The sequence below is a fragment of the Capra hircus genome, chromosome 10 (genome assembly GCF_001704415.2).
Source record: "Capra hircus breed San Clemente chromosome 10, ASM170441v1, whole genome shotgun sequence".
NCBI classification, from domain to species: domain Eukaryota; kingdom Metazoa; phylum Chordata; class Mammalia; order Artiodactyla; family Bovidae; genus Capra; species Capra hircus.
Window position 1 is genome coordinate 96472734 of NC_030817.1, and position 23622 is coordinate 96496355.

At 37.2% G+C, this 23622-nt stretch overlaps 1 protein-coding gene across 2 annotated transcripts in view; it reads right to left on the minus strand.

Moving 5' to 3' along the window:
• Positions 1-23622, minus strand: part of AP3S1 (adaptor related protein complex 3 sigma 1 subunit) — a 72177-nt gene that overhangs the window by 22074 nt on the left and 26481 nt on the right. For both annotated transcript variants that reach the window (XM_018053721.1, XM_018053722.1), the window contains exons 2-4: positions 20617-20708; positions 17160-17271; positions 5493-5564 (exon numbers count right to left, since the gene is read on the minus strand). In XM_018053721.1, the coding sequence (XP_017909210.1) occupies positions 5493-5564; positions 17160-17271; positions 20617-20708 (276 nt within the window). The remainder of the gene's footprint in view (positions 1-5492; positions 5565-17159; positions 17272-20616; positions 20709-23622) is intronic.

The window sequence follows — 23622 nt, forward strand, 5'->3', positions numbered from 1 at the left end:
CTCCTTGCTATTCTTTGGAACTAGGCATTTAAATGGGTATATCTTCCTTTTCTCCTTTGCTTTTTTGCTTCTCTTCTTTTCACAGCTATTTGTAAGGCCTCCTCAGACAGCCATTTTGCTTTTTTACATTTCTTTTTCTTGGAGATGGTCTTGATCCCTGTCTCCTGTACAGTATCACGAAGCTCGGTCCATAGTTCATCAGGCACTCTATCAGATCTAGTCCCTTAAATCTATTTCTTACTTCCATTGTATAATCATAAGAGATTTGATTTGGCAACATACTTTAATATACTATAATATACTAATAACAATAAATATTTTTAAAATTGCTGAATATGCCTCAGTCTTTCTCTCTTCTATATTAGACATTTCTTGTTCCATTTTCCTTGACCTATCTTTCCATTTTCATTCTTTTTATCTCTCAAAATATATTTATTAGAACTTTATTAAATCTAAAAATACATTAAATTTTTGTGTAATTATTCTTCAGGAGGATAGCTGACATATCAAAGTCCTATATAAATCAAAACTTTCACCTGATAATGTCATGAACCTGAAGAAAGTCTCTGCTGAGGAAGCAACTGGTTCTATAGTATGCAGTTAATATTAACCACATATAACTTTTAACCATGAACATATAACATTAACCACAAATAACATTTTCAGTCTTTCTTGACTTTTTATGCTACAATATGGACAATGTGTTCTACCTTTCTATTTACTCAGATGTGTCTGTTTAAATTTATCCCCTGAAAATTTTAACTTTGACATTTTTTTCCTTTCCCAGAAATTCCACCAACTCCTCTAGTAGTTACATATGCTTTCTCATGGAGCATACGTACTGATTGTTCAGCCTATTTTTCATTTCTCTTGTTGAGATGGCTTTTTTAAAAAGAAAACAAGCAATGGACATCAGTATAAGATTTGAGCAAAATCTGTATTTTAGTTAATAAAATTGCATCATATGTTAATTTCCTATGTTTTTTATAACATAGTACTTCTATATATACATTTTTTTCTCTGCTTACTCACTGGTACTTAGGTGTGGTTGCTGAGATCTCTTAAAGGTTCATTTCTTCCGTTGGTGGAAGGTAAAGGAGACTCTTACCCTATGTCCTGTGGTTTAAGGACTGGCTATCAAACTCCCTAAGTGACAGTGGGCTAGAGGAAACCACCTCAGCTCTTAATTCTTCATTCTCTTGGCCCGAAGGGTAGGAAAGATACTGAGGCCTCCAATTAGATATCCCTTACTCTGATCTTTTTTTGGGGGGATGGGGGAAGAAGCAGGGAAAAATAGAGCACATTATAGCTGTCATTGTCAAAGTCATACATGCTCCAAACCAAGCTCTTTATAAATCTTTAGCTCTATCATCTTTGCCCTGGGATTTGATGGTGTGTTGCAGTAGTATCAACAACCTGGGGCTGCTCAATTAGAGCCGGGGTGTGCAAGAAATGGGCAGGTAACACAATTGAGCAAATAAGCAGACCTTCCCAGTAAACCCACAATGGCCATGTAAGTAAGAAATAAACCAAGTTACTCATATTTTAGATCTTATGACTGTAACGTATCTGCACTGTAATGAAGAGTTTGTCTCTATTTTTGATGTCTGCCTGCTGACAGTTTACAAGCCCCACTGATCTCCCTTCCTCTCCTGCCCACTTCTGGCAGAACTGGTAAGAAAGTCCATGTTCTCCTTCCTTTACACTGCCAGGAAATTCAAACTATGCAAGACCTGAGCTACATGTGGAAACCCTCATTCCAGTCCCAACCACATGAAACCCCACGATAGTCACTGTTCTTGTTCTCCCCCTAAACACGATTATGTGACTGATAAGCCGTCTCATATCAGATCTTCTTGGTGTACATGTGGTATCTTCAGTCTCTACACCCAAATAAATTTTGGGTTGGGGGTACTGTTCCATTCTTCAGGGTGACTACAAATATTAGCTTATGTGACTGATAAAGAAACTGTTACGTAAAGGCTGGTAATGAGAAGCTCAACAACAATCACAATAAAGGAAAAGACAATGGCTTAGGGGTTGGTTAGTAGGCCACATGGAAATTATTGCATTGGAGATTAGAAAGTTAGTTTCTAGTGGTAAAACACTGGCAAAAAGGCAGATAAATTTACCCATGAAAACTCATTTCTCTCTAACATAAAAACTGATGATTTTCCAGATACTATCAGCTTTGTTACCATGGATCCCAGAGAGATAGCATACTGCATAAATTAGAAATAATCTGGTATTTGTCACTGTAGCATAAACTAATCCATCTTGACTGATAACAGAACGGGCATTCTTTACAACTTCCTTCTTTCCTTTACCAAAGTGTGGTCTAACAGCACTCAGAGAATTGTGCAGAACACTGTATTTGCCCCTAAGAAGAAATGAGCTAAGATATTTAGGAGATCCCTGACTGCTAGAAGGTCCAGGGTTGCTTGGAAGCTGAAAACAAGCCTGTTTTCACAGAAGGGGTAAAAAAAAAGATGAGCACTGTTTTAGATAGAGAGTATAGGGACAGAAAAAGACCCTGATGCTGGGAAAGCCTGTAAACAAAAGGAGAAGGGGGCAGTAGAGGATGAGATGGTTGGATGGCATCACTGATTAAATGGACATGAGTCTGGGCAAATTTCGGGAGACAGTGGAGGACAGAGGAGCCTGGAGTGCTGTAGTTCATGGGGCTGCAAAGAGTTGGACATGACTTAGCAGCTGAACATCAACAAATAACAGGGACAAGAAATGTCTATTTGACTGGACTGTAACTTCTGTTAAACTGAAGCTTTTTTCTCATTGCATTGAAGAAAAATTAAAACAAGATTTGAGGCCATAAAGAAGAGGCACTGCTAATTTTGGCAGGTTCCAAAACAGTGATATATGGTTGTGTGATATGAACAGGCTATGTATACTATATGTATGACCCTATAAAGACGTATTTGCTTGTGTACTTAATTGTACCCCCAAATCTAGAAATACACATACTCTAAAATGCTAACACTAGTGTCAATTAAACAAGGAGGTGATTAGACCAAGGTAGTTCTAATACAGTAACAGTCTGCATGAGCAAAGTAAAACCTAAGCCTGAAATGCCTCAAGGTTAAGAAATCAAAACCTAAGAACAACCAACATACACAGCCAACCTGGCTTTCCCAAATAATGTAACTGCTTAAGCAACAGCCAGGGCTTCCCTGATAGCCCAGTTGGTAAAGAACCTGCCTGCAATGCGGGAGACCTGGGTTCGATCCCTGGGTTGGAAAGACCCACTGGAGAAGGCAAAGGCTACCCACTCCAGTATTCTGGCCTGGAGAATTCCACATAGTCCATGGGGTCACAAAGAGTTGGATACAACTGAGCAACTTTCACTTTCACCCAATAGCCACTCACTTTTACTTTCAAGCAACTTTCACTTTTTCACTTTCATCAGATAATTCCCTTGCTTTGCTTCTGCTTCTTCTCTATAAACGTCTTTCATTTAGCTTGCATCAGTGGAGTGCTCATAACCACTTCCGGTTTGGTGTTGACCAATCTGAATCCATTTTTATGCAAATAAACTTAAAATGTTTAATGTGCCTCAATTTATCTTTTAATACTAGACAATCTCTGAAATTGAGATGGCTTCTATTTATTTTCTTCTTTGTTTTTTCTGATTTTTCTAAAATGAATGTATATTAATGTAAAATAGAAGTTATAAAAACACCATGTGTCATGTATGGAAGGTATATATATATGTTGAATTTAATTTTTCTATTAAGGAAAATTTTTCTATTATGGAAAATTTTTCTATTACAAACGCAACAACTTTACTCTTACTGCAACATTTTACAATAGAATCCCTGATTTTCTCAAAAAATTGCTACATGTAACATATAAGCCAATGATCTTTGAGCAGTCATTTTAAAGATAGAACTTTAAACATTTTACTACTGCTACTGCTAAGTCGCTTCAGTCGTGTCCGACTCTGTGCGACCCCATAGACGGCAGCCCACCAGGCTCCCCCGTCCCTGGGATTCTCCAGGCAAGAACACTGGAGTGGGTTGCCATTTCCTTCTGCAATGCATGAAAGTGAAAAGTGAAAGTGAAGTCGCTCAGTTGTGTCAGACTCTTAGCGACCCCATGGACTGCAGCCTACCAGGCTCCTCCATCCATGGGATTTTCCAGGCAAGAGTACTGGAGTGGGGTGCCATTGCCTTCTCTGTTAAACATTTTAACCATGAACCAAAACATACTTTAGAATATTGTGAACCCTAAGGCCTAAAAATAACAGGTGTCTTTGTAAGTGCAAACAGCATAAGATAGATAATAGAAAAAAGCAATAGAAAACCAAAAAGAATTCTCTTAAAAATGTCAAGGTTAAGTTCTTTGTGCAAAATGAGTCAATATATGAAATTACATCACTTAGTAGATGAGAAATGTGACCTAAAGGACTGGCTAATGGTAAATGTATTCTTCTGATGTTCACAAATAATAAAATGCATTCTTTTTGTTATGTTTTGATTGTGGTAGTATACATAACTAAATGCATTTGCCAAAACTTAGTAAAATGTATGCTTAAAGCTGCTGAATTTTATGTATGTGAATTACATTTCAATGAAGCTGACTTTTAAAAATCACAATTTTTTGTTAAAATTTTCATATTATTTCCCAACAATTTTATTCAATGATTTAGCCATTCAAAACAATGTTACATTTTATCAACTTAACAGAGAAAAAAATCCATGTATAGTAGAAGTGGAATCTCTCATAAATTCCCTATCCCCAAGAGCCAGTAACACTGAAGAATTCCGTCATTCAGGCTACAGAATTCAGTAATTCTTCCTTGTTCTCACCTCCTTTCAATAGACCATCAAGTCCTATCAATTTTACCTTCTTTCATCTCAACTCCTCTGCCTTAGTTCATTTCTTCCTGGACTACTGCAGTACACTTCTAATTTATTTCCTTGTCTTTACTCTCCCACCTACCAATCCACCATCCTTAAAGCACAAAATTATTTTGTTTTGTCCCCCTCAAAAATGAACAAACAAAGCAACAACAATGCCAAAAAACACTTGTTTTAAGAAATTAAATTGGTTCAGAATGAAGTCCCAAATCCATGGCTGTAAAGGTACTTTAAAATTAGGTTTCATGATCAATATCAAATCTTCCCCTCACAAAACGCATGTATTTTATATCTCTGCCTGTAGAGTCATCCTCTCCTTTTCTGTCTGTGAAATATCTATGAACCCTTTAACCTTTTTTTATATATTAAAAAAAATCCAGTTTAAATGTAATTTCCTCCATTCCCATCTCATCCTCTAGATGTGAATTCCTCTAGGTCGGGGTCTGAAGCTTCTTCACTAAACATAGTACCTGGCTCATAGTAAACACAACTAACGAACTGAATAAAGGATTAGAAATAGCATTATTCACTAAATTTATTTTTACTTTGACAAATACAAATTAAAATTTTTCTAAGATAAAAAGCTTAGAAAATTTGATAACATAGAAGCTGTACCTTGTCTACATGGAAAATTAAATCCAGTTCACAGACGTTTTCAAAACACTTGTCTAATGTTTCCACAAATACCTAAAGAAAAGAAAAAAAGGTTAAAAGCTTTTGAGAACTATACAAGTTCATTCAAATCTATTACCTACAAGGCAGACAATTTGTAACTGAGAACTAAAATGTCTAACTCCACTATCACATTTCTCTTTTTTAAATTGAAAACTGTATTAAGTACAAAAGGAATAATTATAGACTACTCTTCTAAACTAATTTTCAATATGGTAATAACCAAAATAAACTTCTCTGAAAATTATTAAGAACCAGAAATTGTTAGCACCATTACTTATAAAACTACTGACAAATACTCAAATCAGGCTGCCTTTCTTGACATGAGGAAAAGAGAAAGCCTGTCATAAGCGTCTGTCAAGCTGGACAGGCACGGTCCAAGTCTCAACCACATCTAACAGAGACAGCAGTTTTTAATTAGCAAACCAGGATAAAAGATCATTAAAATTCAAACTCACGGACAGAGCACAGGCTTTTCGAATCAGACTGACCTGGACTCAAACTCTGGCTAGAATTCCTTGTATGACCTTGTATGGGAAAAGGGTAACCCATTAAGCCTGGTTTGTTCAACCCTCCCCATTCCCCAAAATGGACTGCTTACGGACTAGTCTCTGCCTAGTTCCTGGGAACCCAGCTCTGAGCCCTTGGAAGGTTCTGTCTGATAAGAGTGTTTCTGCATGCCTGAGAACCTGGGCCACACTGTACCAGCGTGACCAGACAGTTTATGCTGACAATGTGATTTACGATGAACACATTTTTTTCTCTCAGGTTCTGAAGCTTAAGTAGTTCAGTCACAGAAGTATCACCTGCCTATGTGACTGACCCCTAACAGAGTGCCCAAAACACATCTGCTAGCCAAAGCCACTACTATTTATCTGGTTGTTTAACATATATGATGATTACAAGTTAAAACAAAAATAGAAAATTCTAATTCTGCTAATAAACACTGATATAAAAGAAAGGAAATTATGTGGTTGCCAAAACTTTGGAAGTTAGGGAAAAAGTTGTCAATATTTAAACCAGAGTAATACCACCTATGAAAAATGTAAATGCTTTTTTTAAAAGTGCCTTGCAGCAAAATATCATTACAACTACATGCTCTTAACTTAGGAAAAGAATTTTTAAGATTTGAGGTGTTCAAATGCTAAGTTTAGTTGAAAACTTAAAAACCTGCTTCAAAAAACTCTTCGCTTTCAAGTTAGCAAGAATTACTTATAATTAGAATCGAAAGCCCCAAGGCAGATACACACTACCAATCTGTTACATGGATAAGGTCAATACAAAACTAATAATCTACAAACTGTAATTAAGAAATTAATAAAAAAACAAATTAATGGGCTTTGGGAACAATCAAAAAATAATACAGTTGTTGCTGCATTGTATTTCACAAACAGAAAGATAAAAAGTAAAAAACCAGAAGTGGCATGGTAAATGGCACCCTCTTGTATTTCATTTTTAATGATAAAAGTTTAAAAGTCGATTTCAAGGTAACTGTTATCTTCTAAGTAGCTACTCATTAATCTCTGGCCTTAGAAATTCAAAGGCTTGTGGGAGAAAAATTACTTTTAATTTACTAAGAATAATTTTTTAGGTTTTCCTGCATTTTAATACTTATATAGCTTTCTAAAAATAAATATAAACATAAAGATATTCAGAAAAAATGCCACATTCACGTAATAGTAAACTGAGTCTCCCTTACCAGTGCCCTTCTAACAACAAAACTTCCTTGGGTCTCCTCTCTCTTTAATTACAAAGTTATATGCCTGGGTCTGTATTTCTTGGGCTCTAAAATCACAGCAGATGTTGACTGCAGCCATGAAATCAGAACATATCTGCTTCTTGGCAGGAAAGCTATGACAAACCTAGACAGTGTCCTGAAAGCAGAGACGTTACTCTGCAGACAAAGGTCTGTATAGTCAAGGCTATGGTTTTCCCAGTGATCACAAACAATTGTAACAGCTGGACGGTAAAGACGAAGGAGCGTCAAAGAAATGATGCTTTCAAACTATGGTTCCGGAGAAGACTCCTGAGAATCCCATGGACAGCAAGGAGATCAAACCAGTCAATCTTAAGGGAAATCAACACTGAATATTCATTGGAAGGACTGATGCTAAAGCTGAAGCTCCAGTAATTTGGTCATCTGATGCAAACTGTTGACTCATTGGAAAAGTCTCTGATGCTAGGAAAGATTGAGGGCAGAAGGCGAAGAGGGTGTCAGAGGATGAGACGGCTGGATGGCATCACTGATGCTGTGGACATGAACTTGGGCAAATTTAGGAATATGGTGAGGGACAGAGAGGCCTGGTGTGCTGCAGTCCATGGGGTCGCAGAGTGGGACACGACTAGGTAACTGAACAATAACAATAATGCCTGGGTCACAGGAATCTATCACAAGCTTAGTACCTAAGAGTACTTAGTAGGCTACTAAAATTACAGCTTAGCCTCTAACAATGAAAACTAGGGCCAGTTATTTAACTCCAAGCCTCATTTGGGCATAATAATGGTACCTATGCCACAGAGTTGTTTTAATAATTAAAAGAATAAGTATAAAGGGCTTAGAACAGTACCTCGCCAAAAGAAGTATTCAATATATGTTAGCAAGGATTAAAATATGATACATAGATGCAGAAATAAAAATGTGCACTAGATAAAATAAATATCATGAAAATTTCCCTAAGCAATATCACTGATTTGGCAGGCCCTTCTTTAAACTATCTAGATAAAAATATAAAGCATTTCTGGGCTTACAGACTTCTGCTAAATTTCAGGAGCAACCAATCCTACTGTTTCTAATCTATAATATTAAATAAAGTACATGAGTGTTAAACTGACATGTTATAAGACAAGAAATGCCTTAAACCCAAGAATAGAAGGCATAAGTTTAAAAATAGGCCGAGATCAAAAAAATAATAATTTTGTTTAGTCAGCAGCAAGATGTTCTAGAGAAACATTGGCTTAGCACAAATAAAGAATCAAAAAACATCAATAAAAATGTACTAACAAAGCGAGGGAAGACAGACTGAACTTAAAATCTGACCAATTACCTTTGAGGAACAACTATGAAAACAGTTGCACATAAGATCCAGACTATAGAAAGCGTGACGTTTAAAGTACGTAAATAGCACTTGAGTCAGCATATGATTGGATTCTGGAGTGGACTTCCATTAAACCTGACCTAGACACTAACGTGCCAATGATTACAGATATGTTTTCTATCAGTAAAAATGAGACATTTATTGTGCATTTACCATGTAGCAGTTAATTGAAACAAATTAAATTCTTGACTTCAATATGAAAAAACTGAGTTGATGAAAGGGCTGTTTTCTGTATTCATGTCATAATGATTCTTTAAGAATTCTTAAAGAACTCAGTGATTCTTACTGTGTGATTAATTTCTATTTTTTAAAATAAAAATGAAAAAAATTTAAAGGCTAATGATGGTAATAGCACACAGTGGTAAAGAATCCACCTGCAATGCAGGAAATGGAGGATACAAAACGCAGGTTTGATCCTGGGTTGGGAAGATCTGCTGGAGGAGGAAATGGCAGCCCACTGCAGTATTCCTGCCCTGGAGAGTCCCGTGGACAGAGGAAGCTGGCAGGCTACAGCCCATGGGGTCGCAAAGAGTCGGACACAACTGGTATTTTTAAAAATATGTATTTACGTATTTACTTATGCGGCTGTGTCAGGACTTAGTTGTGGCCCATGGGCCTAGCTGTCTCACAGTATTTGGGATCTTTTCAGTTCCCTGAAGTGAAGTGAAATGAAATTGCTCAATTGTGTCTGACTCTTTGCGACCCCATGGACTGTAGCCTACCAGGCTCCCCTGTTCATGGGATTTTCCAGGCAATAGTACAGTATCAAATCGGTAACCCCTGCATTGGAAGGCAAATTCTTAACCACTGGACCACCAGGGAAGTCCCTACAATTGGTATTTTGAGCACTGACTTAAAATAAAATGAATAAAAATCGTAGCTTTCCCTTACAGAATATCAACAAATAAATAGAAAAATCATGAAAAAAAATCACCATTTGGCAAACACCACAATAATTCAGGCAGGAATCATGAAAAGATGCTAAAAAGTAATGACCAAATTATGATTCAAAAAAATATTATGTATATACTATCAAAATTATTCTCCATAAGATAATCCTAAGTACAAAGGAGCAAGAGAAGTTTCAGTAGGTAAACCTGGCAGGCACTTTATCACAAGTAACGGGACAAAATGACATCATGCATATCCTGATATGATGCATTTGAGAAGGACATAACATTACTTGTGATATTCAAAAACATATAACCCAAATTCAACCATTAAGAAACATCAAATCCAAACTGAGGAATCCTCTGTGAAATAACTGGCTAGCACTCTTCAAAGGATCAAGGCACAAAAGGCATGAGATGAACGGCATACAACGGTGAAGAACTATTATGAGCTAACAGAGCGAAGGAGGCCTGGAGGACAGGAGAAGGAGCACAGTGCACGACCTCACCTGTGCACCCAACGAGAAAAGTCACGTTAATGGCACAGCTGGGAAATTCTGCATGCACTCTGCAGATAACAGTATTCTGTAAGTGTAAATTTCTTGATTTTAATTACCTACTTGAAGTTATGGAACATGTTAAATTTGAAGAATCTGGTTGAAGATATGGTATTGAAAATTCTTTGTATTGTATTAATATTTATCACTCTTTTAAGTCTAAAATAATCTCAACCTGAAAACAATTTTTTTTTCAATTTTAAAGAAAATAATTTTTGAAAAACCAAGTTGGAAAGGTACTCTTCTCCTGTATATCCAATCCCCCCTGAAATCTACTATTCTGTGCTGACAAATAAAGAATTCACATTATTTCAAGGAAAAATATTAACATAAGCTGAGTTTTTCTCTCTCAATCCTACTGTGAAGGGGAAAAAAAAAATTTTAACTTCTAGCTCTAAAATTCTGACTTTACATACTCGAGTTCTTCACCACTACAAAGTAATAACAATGTGTCTGCTACATTCTGGGCCCTGGGCTGACTACTTTATATACACTATCTCTAATTCTTATCACAACGCTGGCAAGGCAGGTATGGATATTAGCATTTACAGACAAGAAAATTTGAGATGGATAAGACTAAGTAATTTACTCAAAGTTACAAAACTGTTAGATGACATAACCAATACTTAAGTCCATACCATCAAACTCCAAACACCAACCTGACACTGTAATGCCTCCCAAGGGGACTGCTGAGAGGTCAATTAGACGTGTAAATTAGAATAGGGAAAGGGAAAGGGATCAGCTCTTTGCGACCCCATGGACTGTAGCCTATCACGCTCCTCTGTCCAAGGGCTTTTCCAGGCAAGGGTACTGGAGCGGGTTGCCATTTCCTTCTCCATAGACTAGGGAGCATCAACAAATTTGACACCTGGATTTATCATGAAGAAGCAGCAATGGAAATAACTGAAAAGTGCATTACTTCAATTATTATATTGAAGTAATTTCAATATTTCAACAATGAAAATAAGATAGGAAAAAGATTTTAGGAATGCTGAATCACCCTATCAGTGTTGATTCAAATTGTTTACAGAACTACTTTTTGGTTTCCTACATACATAAAAAAACAAGTCTTAAATTTCTAATACTCTGGTAACACAGTCTGGTGGAACAACTAGAATTTTCCTAAAATGATCCTGGGTGTGCCTGGATCACTGTGGAATGCCTAAAATGGAATTTTCCTAAAATGATCCTGGGTGTGCCTGGATCACTGTGGAACACCCAGAAAAGAAACAAATTGCACCACAGTTCCCTCTTCCTCCAGCAGGAGGAATTGCACCAGAATTCATCTCTCTGAAACCAGGGGTTTATCCTTCTCAGTCCCCAACAGGGAAGCTGCAACTTCCCACAGTTCTCAAGAGCTGGTCAGTTAGGTTTCCCAGACAATTCTTAAAAACAGGCGGCACCTCCACATGTACAGCTCAAAGCTTAAGTAATGTATATGCCACCCGATGGAGAAGGAAATGGCAACCCACTCCAGGGTTCTTGCCTGGAGAATCCCAGGGACGGGGGAGCCTGGTGGGCTTCCGTCTATGGGGTCGCACAGAGTCGGACACGACTGAAGCGACTTAGCAGCAGCAGCAGTAGTGTGGACTAGGATGCTTCCAATGAAGCTGACCTTTGTAATAAGAGAAAAATGATGTGGTGGAAGGTGTGAGCCCTCCGCTGGCACACTGTTCCATGCGTAGCGGTGTCTATATCAGCACAGCTTCCTACCCGATAGTGCAAAGACCAGAGAATCTTCAGCTGAGTGTTCTTGGCGTATAAGTTTCTTCAATTATGCCTATCCCTACCACATAACTCTATCACAAAGCAGAATTCCTCCTAAGATTTCATCTAAGACCATATAGGATAAAAAGAAGCCCAAATTCTCGTAAAAATGAAAAAGACAAATAAGACTGCTTTACCCAATTCAGTCTGTGTATTAGTGAATAATACTTTATACATTATCCTCATAAATACGTGCTTTAACGATAATGTCAGCTAAAAAAATTGACTGCTATATGCCAGTCATTTAGCAACAGGCTTCACATACACTATATATTTTTTAACGCTTTCACCTATTCTATGAGCTATTGTTATTATTATTACCCCCATTTTGCAGACAAGCAAAATCAGGGTTGAAAGTGAAAGTGAAGTCGTGTCCTACTCTTTGTGACCCCATGGACTGTAGCCCACCAGGCTTCTCCGCCCATGGGATTCTCCAGGCAAGAATACTGGAGTGGGTTGCCATTTCCTTCTCCAGGGAATCTTCCCAACCCAGGGACTGAACCCAGGTCTCCCACACTGCAGGCAGAAGCTTTAACCTCTGAGCCACCAGGGAAGCCCCAGAGGTTAAATAACTTGCCCAAAGTACAAGCAGGGCCTGAATGGTTTTAATCACTAGTACTCTTGCCTGGAAAATCCCATGGACGGAGGAGCCTGGTAGGCTGCAGTCCACGGGGTCACACAGAGGGTCACACAGAGTCGGACACGACTGAAGCGACTTACCAGCAGCAGCAGCAGCAGCAGCAGCAGCAGCGTGCTTTAATTGACTGGTATTTCTAACAACTCATGAAGTCGATAGGTAGTACACTGAAATAGGCATACTTTACAACTGAAAAAAACCCAAGGTCTGTAAGCATTAAATGACTGGCTCACTATCATATTAAGTTAGCATTAATAGCAATAAGTAAAATAACTTCACAAAAGTCAGTGTAAGAGTCAGTACTACAGAACTGACAGATGCTATATATATAAGAACTCTAGTTTATATACATATTATAACACTAAGGTCAAAACATATCTTTCTAAATTTAGAGAAAAGTTTAGCAGTTTATTCTCCACTTCTTCCTAACTATAACTGAACAAGACTGACACTGCATAACTACTACATGCGACATCGTGTAGCAGAAAGCGGTTACAAAATTTGGAATTACTGAGTAAACTTTTATGCCTCCATTATCAGCGGTTATCAGCGGGGCATGCTAAATTAATTGAGGACACTCTGCTTATAAATAACGCAAACAACCAACATGAATATTTAATGAAGTCCTATTCTCACTCTGTGTAAATATTTCAACACTTCCAATGAAGATATGCTACAACAGAAAGGACTTCAAAAAGGCTAGCTTACAACTCTGAAACTGGATTATACTGCAGTCCGTATCACACTAAAATAGCACACACAAGAAAGAAAAAAAGGCCACCTTTTCCCCCTGACTAACAAAGAATTAAAAGAAAATAAAAGCTGATTATTCAGCTTGGTGGCATGCTCGTATAAATCTCACATGGAAGGTATTAACAAGTCCTTCTTTCAGATCTTACATAAGATAAAAAGTCAAATCTGACACAACACACTGGTACCTTAGAAACACAAAATCTTTGTACAAAAGTACTAATAAAAGTGCCCAATGATCATTTGAATTGTACTGTTTTTAACATTCAAAAAACCACAATGAAACATGTATTTAGTCATCACATACTGATGTTGATTAAGTTTTCTTGACCCATTCTCTAACAAAAATATAAAACCAAGAGGTTTTGATCTAAACTCTCTTGATTTATATAATTCTCCACTTTTACTTGTATTACACTTGCCTTTCTCAAAACTAGAGGATGAACAACGCCAGAAAATCAGTTCTAAATAAGCTCTGAAAAGCTGTTTGTTTCATGAGACAGAAGCAGAAACAATAAGCTACTCCCTTCCATTCTGTTCACTCAACCAATTTTTGTTTAATGACTAACTTGCGCATGCTCGGCACTCCCTCTTCTTTAAAGATATGTAGTAACCACAGAGGCAAGACAGTGACTACAGAACTGCCAACACGTTCAAGGGAGTTGATAGAACCCATCTCTGTAAGGCAAATTACAGAAAGTTTTTTGTGACATAATAGATCAACATGTAATAACTCAATAGGATCTTCTTATAAAAACAGCTCATCTACATTAGAAATGGAAAGGTAACACAATTCTCCTGAAATTCTTTTCTCTGTATTTTATTTAGGATCAAGACATACCACCAACATTTCAAATAGTCATGGCTAAAAATTCTTGCAAAACACAAGACACAGTTTCCACTTTTCATAAATACATGATGGATTTCAGATATGACAAAGGATATTTGGTTTTTAATTCCCATCCGAGCAGTAATAACCATGCAGTCATATCCATTAAGATCAGCAATAATATCAAAATAGTAATCAATGAAGGGCGAACAATACAGGTAGGAAGATCAGCAAGCACAAAGGTTGTGAGTAAAAGCATGCCTGGTGTATCTGAGGAACACGGAGGCCAGGGTGGGTGAAGCAAAGGGGAAAGCACCAGAAAATGGAGGTAAGCAATAAGGCGTGGGGAGGAGAGTCGGATTATGAGACTCACGGGTCATTTGTAAGGAATTTGGCTTTTACTGTGCGTGAGAGGGGAAGCCACTGGAGAATTCAGTACGGAAGTGTAAAACACAACATGCTGAACAGTATCACCCTGGCTGTTCCACTAAGAAACACAAAAGGGAGAAGACGGTGGGAGCAGGAAGACCAGTCAGAAAGCTACTGAAATAACCCAAGCAAGAGCTGATGGCGGCATGGACCCTGTGGAGGCAGTGCAGAGGGTACTAAGTGGATTCTGTATACTCACCAGAGTTTTTGCCAAAGAAGATATGAGAGAGATCAAGAAACTAAAATGAAGCAACTAAGAGTAGGAGGATGCAAACCAGACAAGCAAGGTGTCCTAGAAGCCAAGTGAGGAAGATATTTCATGAAGAAGAGAGTGCTAAATAATCTTGACCGAGTAATGGAAGGCTGAGAAGCACCTTTAGATTTAGCAATAGCGGAGCTGGAAAACCTGATTGGAACATATTCAAGAAAGAATGAGAGAAGGAAAATTTAAGACACTGCATATAGAAAATATTTTTAAAGTGTTTTGCTGTAAGGAGAGGGAAAGAAATAAGGCAGTGGCTAGAGAAGGAAGGAGGGACAGGATTTTTAAGATGGAAGAACATATTGACACATTATAGACTAGTGGGAATAATCTAGAAGAGAAGAAAAATGCTAGAGCAATGAGGAGGAAGTAGACGAGTATATAAGTGGGGGAGCTGGCCTTAGCTAGGAACAAAGTTCACTCTTCTCTTACAGAAAGGACAGAGTGCAGGGAAGCAGATACAGAGTCTGTGGAAGTTCCCTTCTGGTTCCCTTCTGCCTAACAAACTAGGGAAGCTGTATGCTGGAGAAGTGCTAGAGGTTTGAGAAAGGAGGAGAATGTATCAGCCATTGTCTAGGAGTGTGGGAGAGTGAAATGACCGGGGAAATATAATATGATTACTGGGTGGCATTAAGGACTCCCTAAGGTTTGGGACCATGAATTAAAAGTGAGGCCAGCATGTATGGTTACCTTTTTTTACTCAGATGTTTGGGTATAGGCAAAAAGCTGAGTATATGCAAGCCTGTGAGTATCAGGATTGACCATGGAATTCAAGCTGGCCAAGGAAAGTAAGATATCAGGAAGATCAGGGAAAGTGAGAAAAACATAGATTTAAAAGACAGAAGATCCCAAAGATCCACTGAAAAGACAAAAAACACAGGAAGAGAATACAGGATCCTAGAAATATCTATTTTTCTAAAATTGCCATTTATTTATTAATAAACATTGAATAGTTTAGAATATATAACTATAGCTAGAAAACTGTCAATAAATATTTTTATCCTAAAAAAAGAAACAAAGAAAAGAACTGAGGGTCCCAACAGGCTCAAAGAACCGTTGGAGTAATAGAAACTGTGATATGAAAAGATAAGAGACGGTAGCAGAGAGTGGAAACTGTGAGGGAAAGTCTGGATAAACACACGGTCTAGAAGTGAGTAGTGAAGTGGGATAATGGGCAAAATTCATTGGAGAAGAGGAATTTCAGTTTGAAGATACCAGGGTACTGAATGAATTACCCACATGAATGTGGAAATACCCAAGAATTATAATACAAGTAGTACCAGAGTGAATGTCATGGAACTAAGAACTAGTATCTGTTGGAGACAATTCTCCATGGGTCTTCCATTCCTCTACAACATCTGAACAGAGATACTAACTACCTTTATTGTGGATTAACTTTCCAAGCAAACTTGTATAGCCAACAGCCTTGGAAAATAGACAGCGTTTCCCTCCGAAGCAAAGGATACGTTTCCTTTGCTTGGAAGAGGTTCTCTTCCTCTAGGACATGGGCAGACATGCCTGGTGTCTGTTATGAAAAGACACCTTACTGAGTCACACTTGAGGAAGTGGGACTTGAGTAACCAGTGAAAGCAAATGCTGTCACTCTGGCTACTGCTTTTGCTGTCAGTAACGAAGTCCTTTGTTTCTACACCAGAAACACCACTCCCCGCCCTCCGTCTTTTGTTAGCATCCATGAAACCGTGGTAGTTTTTGCTTGCAGGCAGAGTAAAATCTCAGACCACTGAAAGTTTTTGACAAAGTGTCCCATGAATAGGGAGTGGGAGTGAGAGGTTACTGCATGGGTAGAAAGTGGTACAGTTTGAGAACATGAGATAAAGTTTGGAAACGTTTCAGAAGAGAAAAAAGTCTAGAAAAAGTAATGAAAAGCAAAGAGAACACCCTTCAGGGTCAATGAAGTGAAGAAAGGAGGAGAGAAAACTACTGTTTAAGAAGAAGGTGGCAGGTATTATCATCAGGGAAGCCAGATTTAACTGACAGCAAAAAGATGAAGGCAATATTAACAGAAGAGGCTGAAGGAACTTGCTGATAACTGACCTTGAGTTTACAGGGACATTAAGGGAGACTTGCAGGAGACAGGAAGGGGCAGGTTTGGGTTAGATCTGGATACATGTGGTAAAGGGCTTCCTCTGGTGACTTACGTGAACAGGAAAACGGGCACAGAGACGTTAGCTGTCGTCAGTTCCCACCAGATTAAACCAGTCTGTGTGTTTCTACATCCCTCACCCCTCTCTAACCCACTCAGCATCTACTATGGGATACTTTGTTTCTTATCAGACAAAACATCACTATAGAAAATTTAAGAACATAGAAGTTTTATAAAACAAAAATGCCAAAGTTGTTGTTTAAGACAGGAAGAGGCAAGGGTTAACTTACTTGAATTAGATCTAAAATGCCAAGTTCACTTTCTGAAGAATCCACACAGAAGACAAAATATAATGTTGCATAATGTCTATAAATCAGTTTGTTGTCAGATCCTCCGATTAATCTAAATGGCAAAACAAAACAATTGGAATGTTATAGAAACAAACTGGAAAACATTTTCGTTAACTCAAGCAAACTGATAATTTTTTTTAAACTTTCTAAAAAATGAAAGGTAACAATGACACCGCATTCAAGTGAACTAGGGGGCTGTTATCTTCAGAGAAGTCAAGTAAAAGATGCCAGTGCTTCACCTTAGTTCATTCACTCAATTATTTACTGAGCACTTGCTATGTGTCAGGCACTGAGCGTGGGTGAGAAGCAATGGACAAATAAGAAAAAGTGAACTACGTAGGTGGAAGGAACTACTTAGAGAATCAAAACAGGACAATGCCACACCGACAGATTTGCTACTTTCGATTGGGAGTTAAAAGAGTTGATGTTTCGGCTGACATTTAATGACAAGAAAAATTTCGAGATGAACATTTCAGATACAGGTAAACTAATAAAAAAGCAAATTCATCAAGAATGAAATATCTATGTTCAAGAAAGAAAAAGAAAGCTTCAATCAATGAAAGATATACATGATTAGGCCACAGAAGTAGGCAGAAATGAGTCCATAGGGCATTTTTAAGTGCTTACTAGATTTAATCCCATAGGTCACAGTAAGTTACATAGCTTGAGACTGATTATCAACTAGGAGAAAAAAAAAAGAAGGACATTTCTTCTTCAGTTTTGGATAGACTTACTATCAAGTTCTTCTCCAAAAGCACATTTTGTTTTGGAGTAGAAGCACAAGAAAACTGAGCTAAGAGATACTCAAATCTTTTGCCAAATAGTTTTTTTTATGGATTGGAGTTTCAGCATTTTAAAAATATGTAATCATTATAAACACATTTTTCTACATATAGTTTAGCTATTCCATAGTTAAGTTTACAAAAATCAAAGCTAAACACAATGAGAACTAACTGAACATTCAAAGATGACCCAGGAAAATAACAACTATTTCTTTCCTTTGGGCTCACTTTGAGGCTTGTGGGGTCTCAGTTCCCCAACTAGGGATCAAACCCATGCCCGCTGCACATGGACCTCCAGGGAAGTCCCTATTTCTTACTCAGTAAAAGTAATACTAAATTCACAAGTTTGCAGGAACAACTTCCTTAAGTATACACTCATTTATTATTTTACATCCTTTAATACCAAAAATGAAAATTATCTCGGACAAGAATGAAAACTCCTACTATCTAGACAAGATATGCAATGTAAAAATATGTACAAGCACTTCAAAGGTTCCCTGTGTATTTACTATGCACTGTCCTTGCACCTGACCCTTGAAAGGGACAAAGAGAGCACAGAGAGCAGGCCTCTTCCTGAATCTGCAGTGTTGTCATTTATCTTACATTTCTGTCTGGCTCTGCTGTAAAAGAAGACTGAATATTTTAAAACTATAAGTTTTAAAATGGCAATTAAAATTTTTGAAAGAAAAAATATTAATATAAACACACTTTATTATAATTTCATCTTTAAGCTATATAGTACAATACTGATTCAAATTCTCGTATAGAATGTAACACACAATATAAAAAGCACAGAATGCTAGAAATCCTTAGTCCAAATATCTCATTTAACATAAGAGGAGAAAACTGAGGTACAAAGAATTTTAGTGACCTAACCAGGAAAAGCAGCTTGTCAGCAACAACACTAGTATTAAATCAGATGTGCACCCCATTTCGGATGCAGTACTTGCTTTCTACTTTTTATAAGGCTGAAAAGAATAATCACAAATTCAAGCCATACTTTCTGGATCAAACAGTGCCCTGGCTAGATCAATCAATTTCTTGCACATGCACCACAGGCAGTACACTGTGCTGGTTGATAAACTTCCTACGAGATTAGAAGGTCAGGAGACTGGAAGAGAGGGAAATGATGGTACTGGCAAACACAAGTCAACTACAGAAGTTTAAGCAACATAAGTGAAGTACAATTAAAATACAAAAACAGAAAGCAGGTACATCTATCAGCTATGGAATTGTAGGCCTTGAGTTAACAGCAAAATTTATAAATCATATGTGTATTTGCAAATTTAAGTGCAACATGATATAACCTTTTAAGAAATGCAAGAAACTTTCTACATGACAAAAAGCAATTTATGGTCAGGTATGAATGAATTCTCTATTATGAAAACTATTCTTTATAATATACATCATCTACCTTAAAAATACAGAAAAGTGTAGGTTTCTCTGACTAATTTCTAATTGTTCACAGTGAAGTTCAGTTAAAGTTGAGTTTTTTGAATTGTCAGTGAGGAAATATCCTGGTAAGAAATTAAAGATATAAGCATGGAAGGGAACATCTATGAAACCATTTGAGAACAAACTGTTTTCATGACACCCATTAATTTAAATTTATAACAGCTGGCAAACTAATTATATGCAATTTTATTTATTCATTTTAAAAACAGAAAAGTCTGTTATCTGAATTTAAACTTATTTTATCTAGACACATACATATATAATATCTGAAAAGTAGACTTCAGAATTGTTCATAATATAAAATAAAAGATGCTATCTAAATTTTTACGAAAGCAGGTTCATTCACCCTAAGGAGTACTCTGCAGTCATTAAAAAGAATAAGATTGCTCTAAATGGGTTTATATGCAAAGCTTTTAAAAATGTAAGCACAAACAAGCAACATGATAAGCAAAACACATGTGTGAGCCCATAAGTATGTTCTATTTTTATGTGCTGTGTTTAGTCGCTCAGTAGTGTCCAACTCTTTGTGACCCCATGGATTGTAGCCTGTCAGGCTCCTCTGTCCATGGGATTTTCCAAGCAAGAATACTGGAGTGGGTTGCCATTCCCTCCTCCAGGGGATCTTCCCAGCCCAGAGATTGAACCCAGGTCACTCACATTGCAGATGGATTCTTTACCATCTGAGCCACCAGGGAAGCCGAAGAATACTGGAGTGGGTAGCCTATCCCTTCTCCAGGAGATCTTCCCAGGAATTCAGCCGGGGTCTCCTGCATTGAAGGTGGATTCTCTACCAGCTGAACTACTGGGGAAGCCTTACATTCTTGTATGTTAGTGCAAAACTAATTTTCTAGAAGGATACACAAGAAACTGGGAAGAAGGACTAAAGTTGGAGGAGGGAGACTTGGTTTACGTTTTATATTTGTTTGAATTTTTGCCATATGAACATATTACCTTTATATAAAATGCCTTTATAAAAATTTTAAAAGAAAAAGATTAAGTATCTTAAAAATTATTTAAGTTAGATTTATAGCTAATATAAGAGGCAATTAATTTCCCGATCCAATTGATCAAATTAGGAAATTTTACAATAAAACAATTAAACAGTGATACTCTACTCATACAGTCAAAGATTAGAAATGTCCATGAAATGTTTTACTTACAATCCTCCTTCTAGGAAATTACAAACATTTTCATCTCTCTTAGATACCAAATGGAATGTCTCCCTGATGATTTGCTGTTGTGTATCTTCACTCTGAGAAAGAATAATTCATATATGTTAGAGTCCAATCTTTAGGTTTAACAGTTTTATAAAAATTTGAAAATAAAAGACAGTAATCTGTCTGGGCAATTCATCTAAGAGAATAGTCCTTGGAGAACTAACCTATTATATCTTAATAGAAACAAACCCCAACATTTCAAAATTTAAAAAAAAAAAAGCCAAAGCATAACAAAAAAGCAGCACTCAATATTTTCCAGTGTAATAAAATTTACTTTTCAGCTTTAAAAACTAACAAGAAAAATATAAGACACATGAATTGTAGACACTGGTAAAAGGGAAACTAGATATCAACTAGTCAAAGTACATTGTACAAATGGGTAAACTGAAACAAAGAGATAGTGTTATAAACAATTCATGGAGCTAATCTATATTTAAAAGAAAGAACAGAAGTTTGGTGCTCTCAATTAAGTAAGTTTAAGTGCAAACTGAGGTAAGAGTTTATCCAGCTTACTTATCTTTATGTAAGCACAGCTTAAAACCAAGAATTGACTCAACAAATATTTACTAAATTCATCAAGCAGTTCATATGCCAGTAAAAAAAAGAATCAGCTTCTCAAACACTGCAATATAAAATTGGGCAAAATCATGAACAAGAAATTTCCCAGGAAAGAATATATGATGGTCCATAAACAAATGAAAAGATGCTAAACCTCATTAGTTATGAAGTGAAATACAAATTAAAGTAACAATGAAATAACTCGATACGTACCGTATGAGCAAAAATATACAAGTATGACAATATCTAATGTTGACAAAGATATGGAGCCACAGAAATTCTCGTGGTACCAGTGGAAAGGTAAATGGTAAAATCACTCGGGCAAGAAGTTTTACAATTCAGCACTCTACTCCTAGGCACAATGCTAACCCATATGAAACCCCTGTTCCTGAAGCTCAAAAACAGCAGAATACTGACAACTACATACACATAACAAAGTCTTAACCTGTATACCAAGAAAGACACAAGAATGCTCACAAAGGCAGCACCAACAATCACAGCAAAAAAGCTGGAAGTAGCCCAAATGTTCACCAGTCACGTAAGCTACAGTATGCTTATACAGTGGAGTCCTGTAAGAAGTGAAAATTAAGTAAATTATACCCACCAATATGAACGATTCTCAAAAAATTAATGTGGGAAAAAGGAGTTACCAGAGCTCAAGCTGCCATTAAAATAAAAAAAATACCACAAACGGATGACTTAACTAACAGAAACGTATTTTCTCACAATTCTGGAAGCTAGAGGTTCAAGACTGAGGTGGCAGGATAGCTGGTTTCTGGTGAGTGGCATCTTTTTGGCTTGAAGACAACCACCTGCTCATTGCATTCTTACATGTCCTTATGGGGAGAAACAGCAAGAACAGGCTCTCTGGTATCTCTTCTGGAAAGGGCACTAATCACATCATGAGGGCCCCATGGTCATCATCTCATCTAAACCTAATCAAGTTCCAAAGTCCTAACCCCAAATCAAATTGAGGGTTTGGGCTTCAACAAGTAAATGCAGGGGGTACACAATTCAGTCTACAGTAGGGAAGAAAAGCAAGTACCAGAATAATATGTAATCACTCCATTAGTATAAAATTCAAACACATGGAAAACTAAACATTGTGTCTGACAAAAATTTGGGGGTGATAAAAATAAAACTATAAAGAAAATCACGGACATGATAACAGATTTCAAAGGCCTATTTTCATAGGAAGAAACACAACTGTCATTCATATACAAAAAGATTTTCCACACAGAAAATCTAACATCATTTACACAGAAGTGATACAATCAATAAACAGTTAAAATAAGAACACCAAGACATTACATAAAAATCCTACTGCCATTCTAAACTTCTGCAAGAATGAGTTGCAAAATGCAATTTTAAAAAGATACCATCAAAAACCATGCATTAAAGGAAACAAAAAAATTGCAAGAAAAAATGTAAAACTTTACTGGAAAAAGGTAAAGAATATCTAAGTAAATGAAAATATGTATAATGTTTATAGACTGAATGATCCAATATTATACAGATGCTCAAACTCCCCAAAATGCTCCAAAGACTTCAGTTCAGTTCAGTTCAGTCGCTCAGTCATGTCCGACTCTGTGCAACCCCATGAATCGCAGCAAGCCAGGCCTCCCTGTCCATCACCATCTCCCGGAGTTCACTCAGACTCTCGTCCATCGAGTCAGTGATGCCATCCAGCCATCTCATCCTCGGTCGTCTCCTTCTCCTCCTGCCCCCAATCCCTCCCAGCATCAGAGTCTTTTCCAGTAAGTCAACTCTTCACATGAGGTGGCCAAAGTACTGGAGTTTGACTTAAGGTTAATTCTAATCAAAATTTCAACATGGGTGTGGGAGATAAACTTGAAAACCTGATTATGACTCAAAATATGATTTATAGATGAGAACAGAGGGCTAGAATAACCAGACACTCAAGCAGAATAAAAGAGGACCTGCTGACCAGGTGAGAATTATTATAAAGCCACAGTAATTAAGATAACATATTGGTGCAGAAATAGGGAAAATGACTGATGGAGCCAGAAGCACACCCACACATAAGTATAATAATTTAATTTTAAACATAATACGCGTGCAGATTAGCAGGGATGGAAGGGCATTTTCATAAATGGTCCCAGGATGAAAATTTTTGGTTTTGTTCTAATATAATGAACTTCTAGCTCTCATGTTATACTCAAATATCGGTCCCAGGTTGATTAAAAATAAATGTCAGTGCAACCTAAAAGTTCATCCACAGAGGGATGGATGAACAAGATGTGGTACAGATACACAATGGAATGTTACTCAGCCAAAAAAGAATGAAATGCCCCTTGCAGCAGCATGCATGGACCTCGAGTGTGATATGAGTGAAGTCAGACAGAGGGCAAAACCATTATATGACATCCC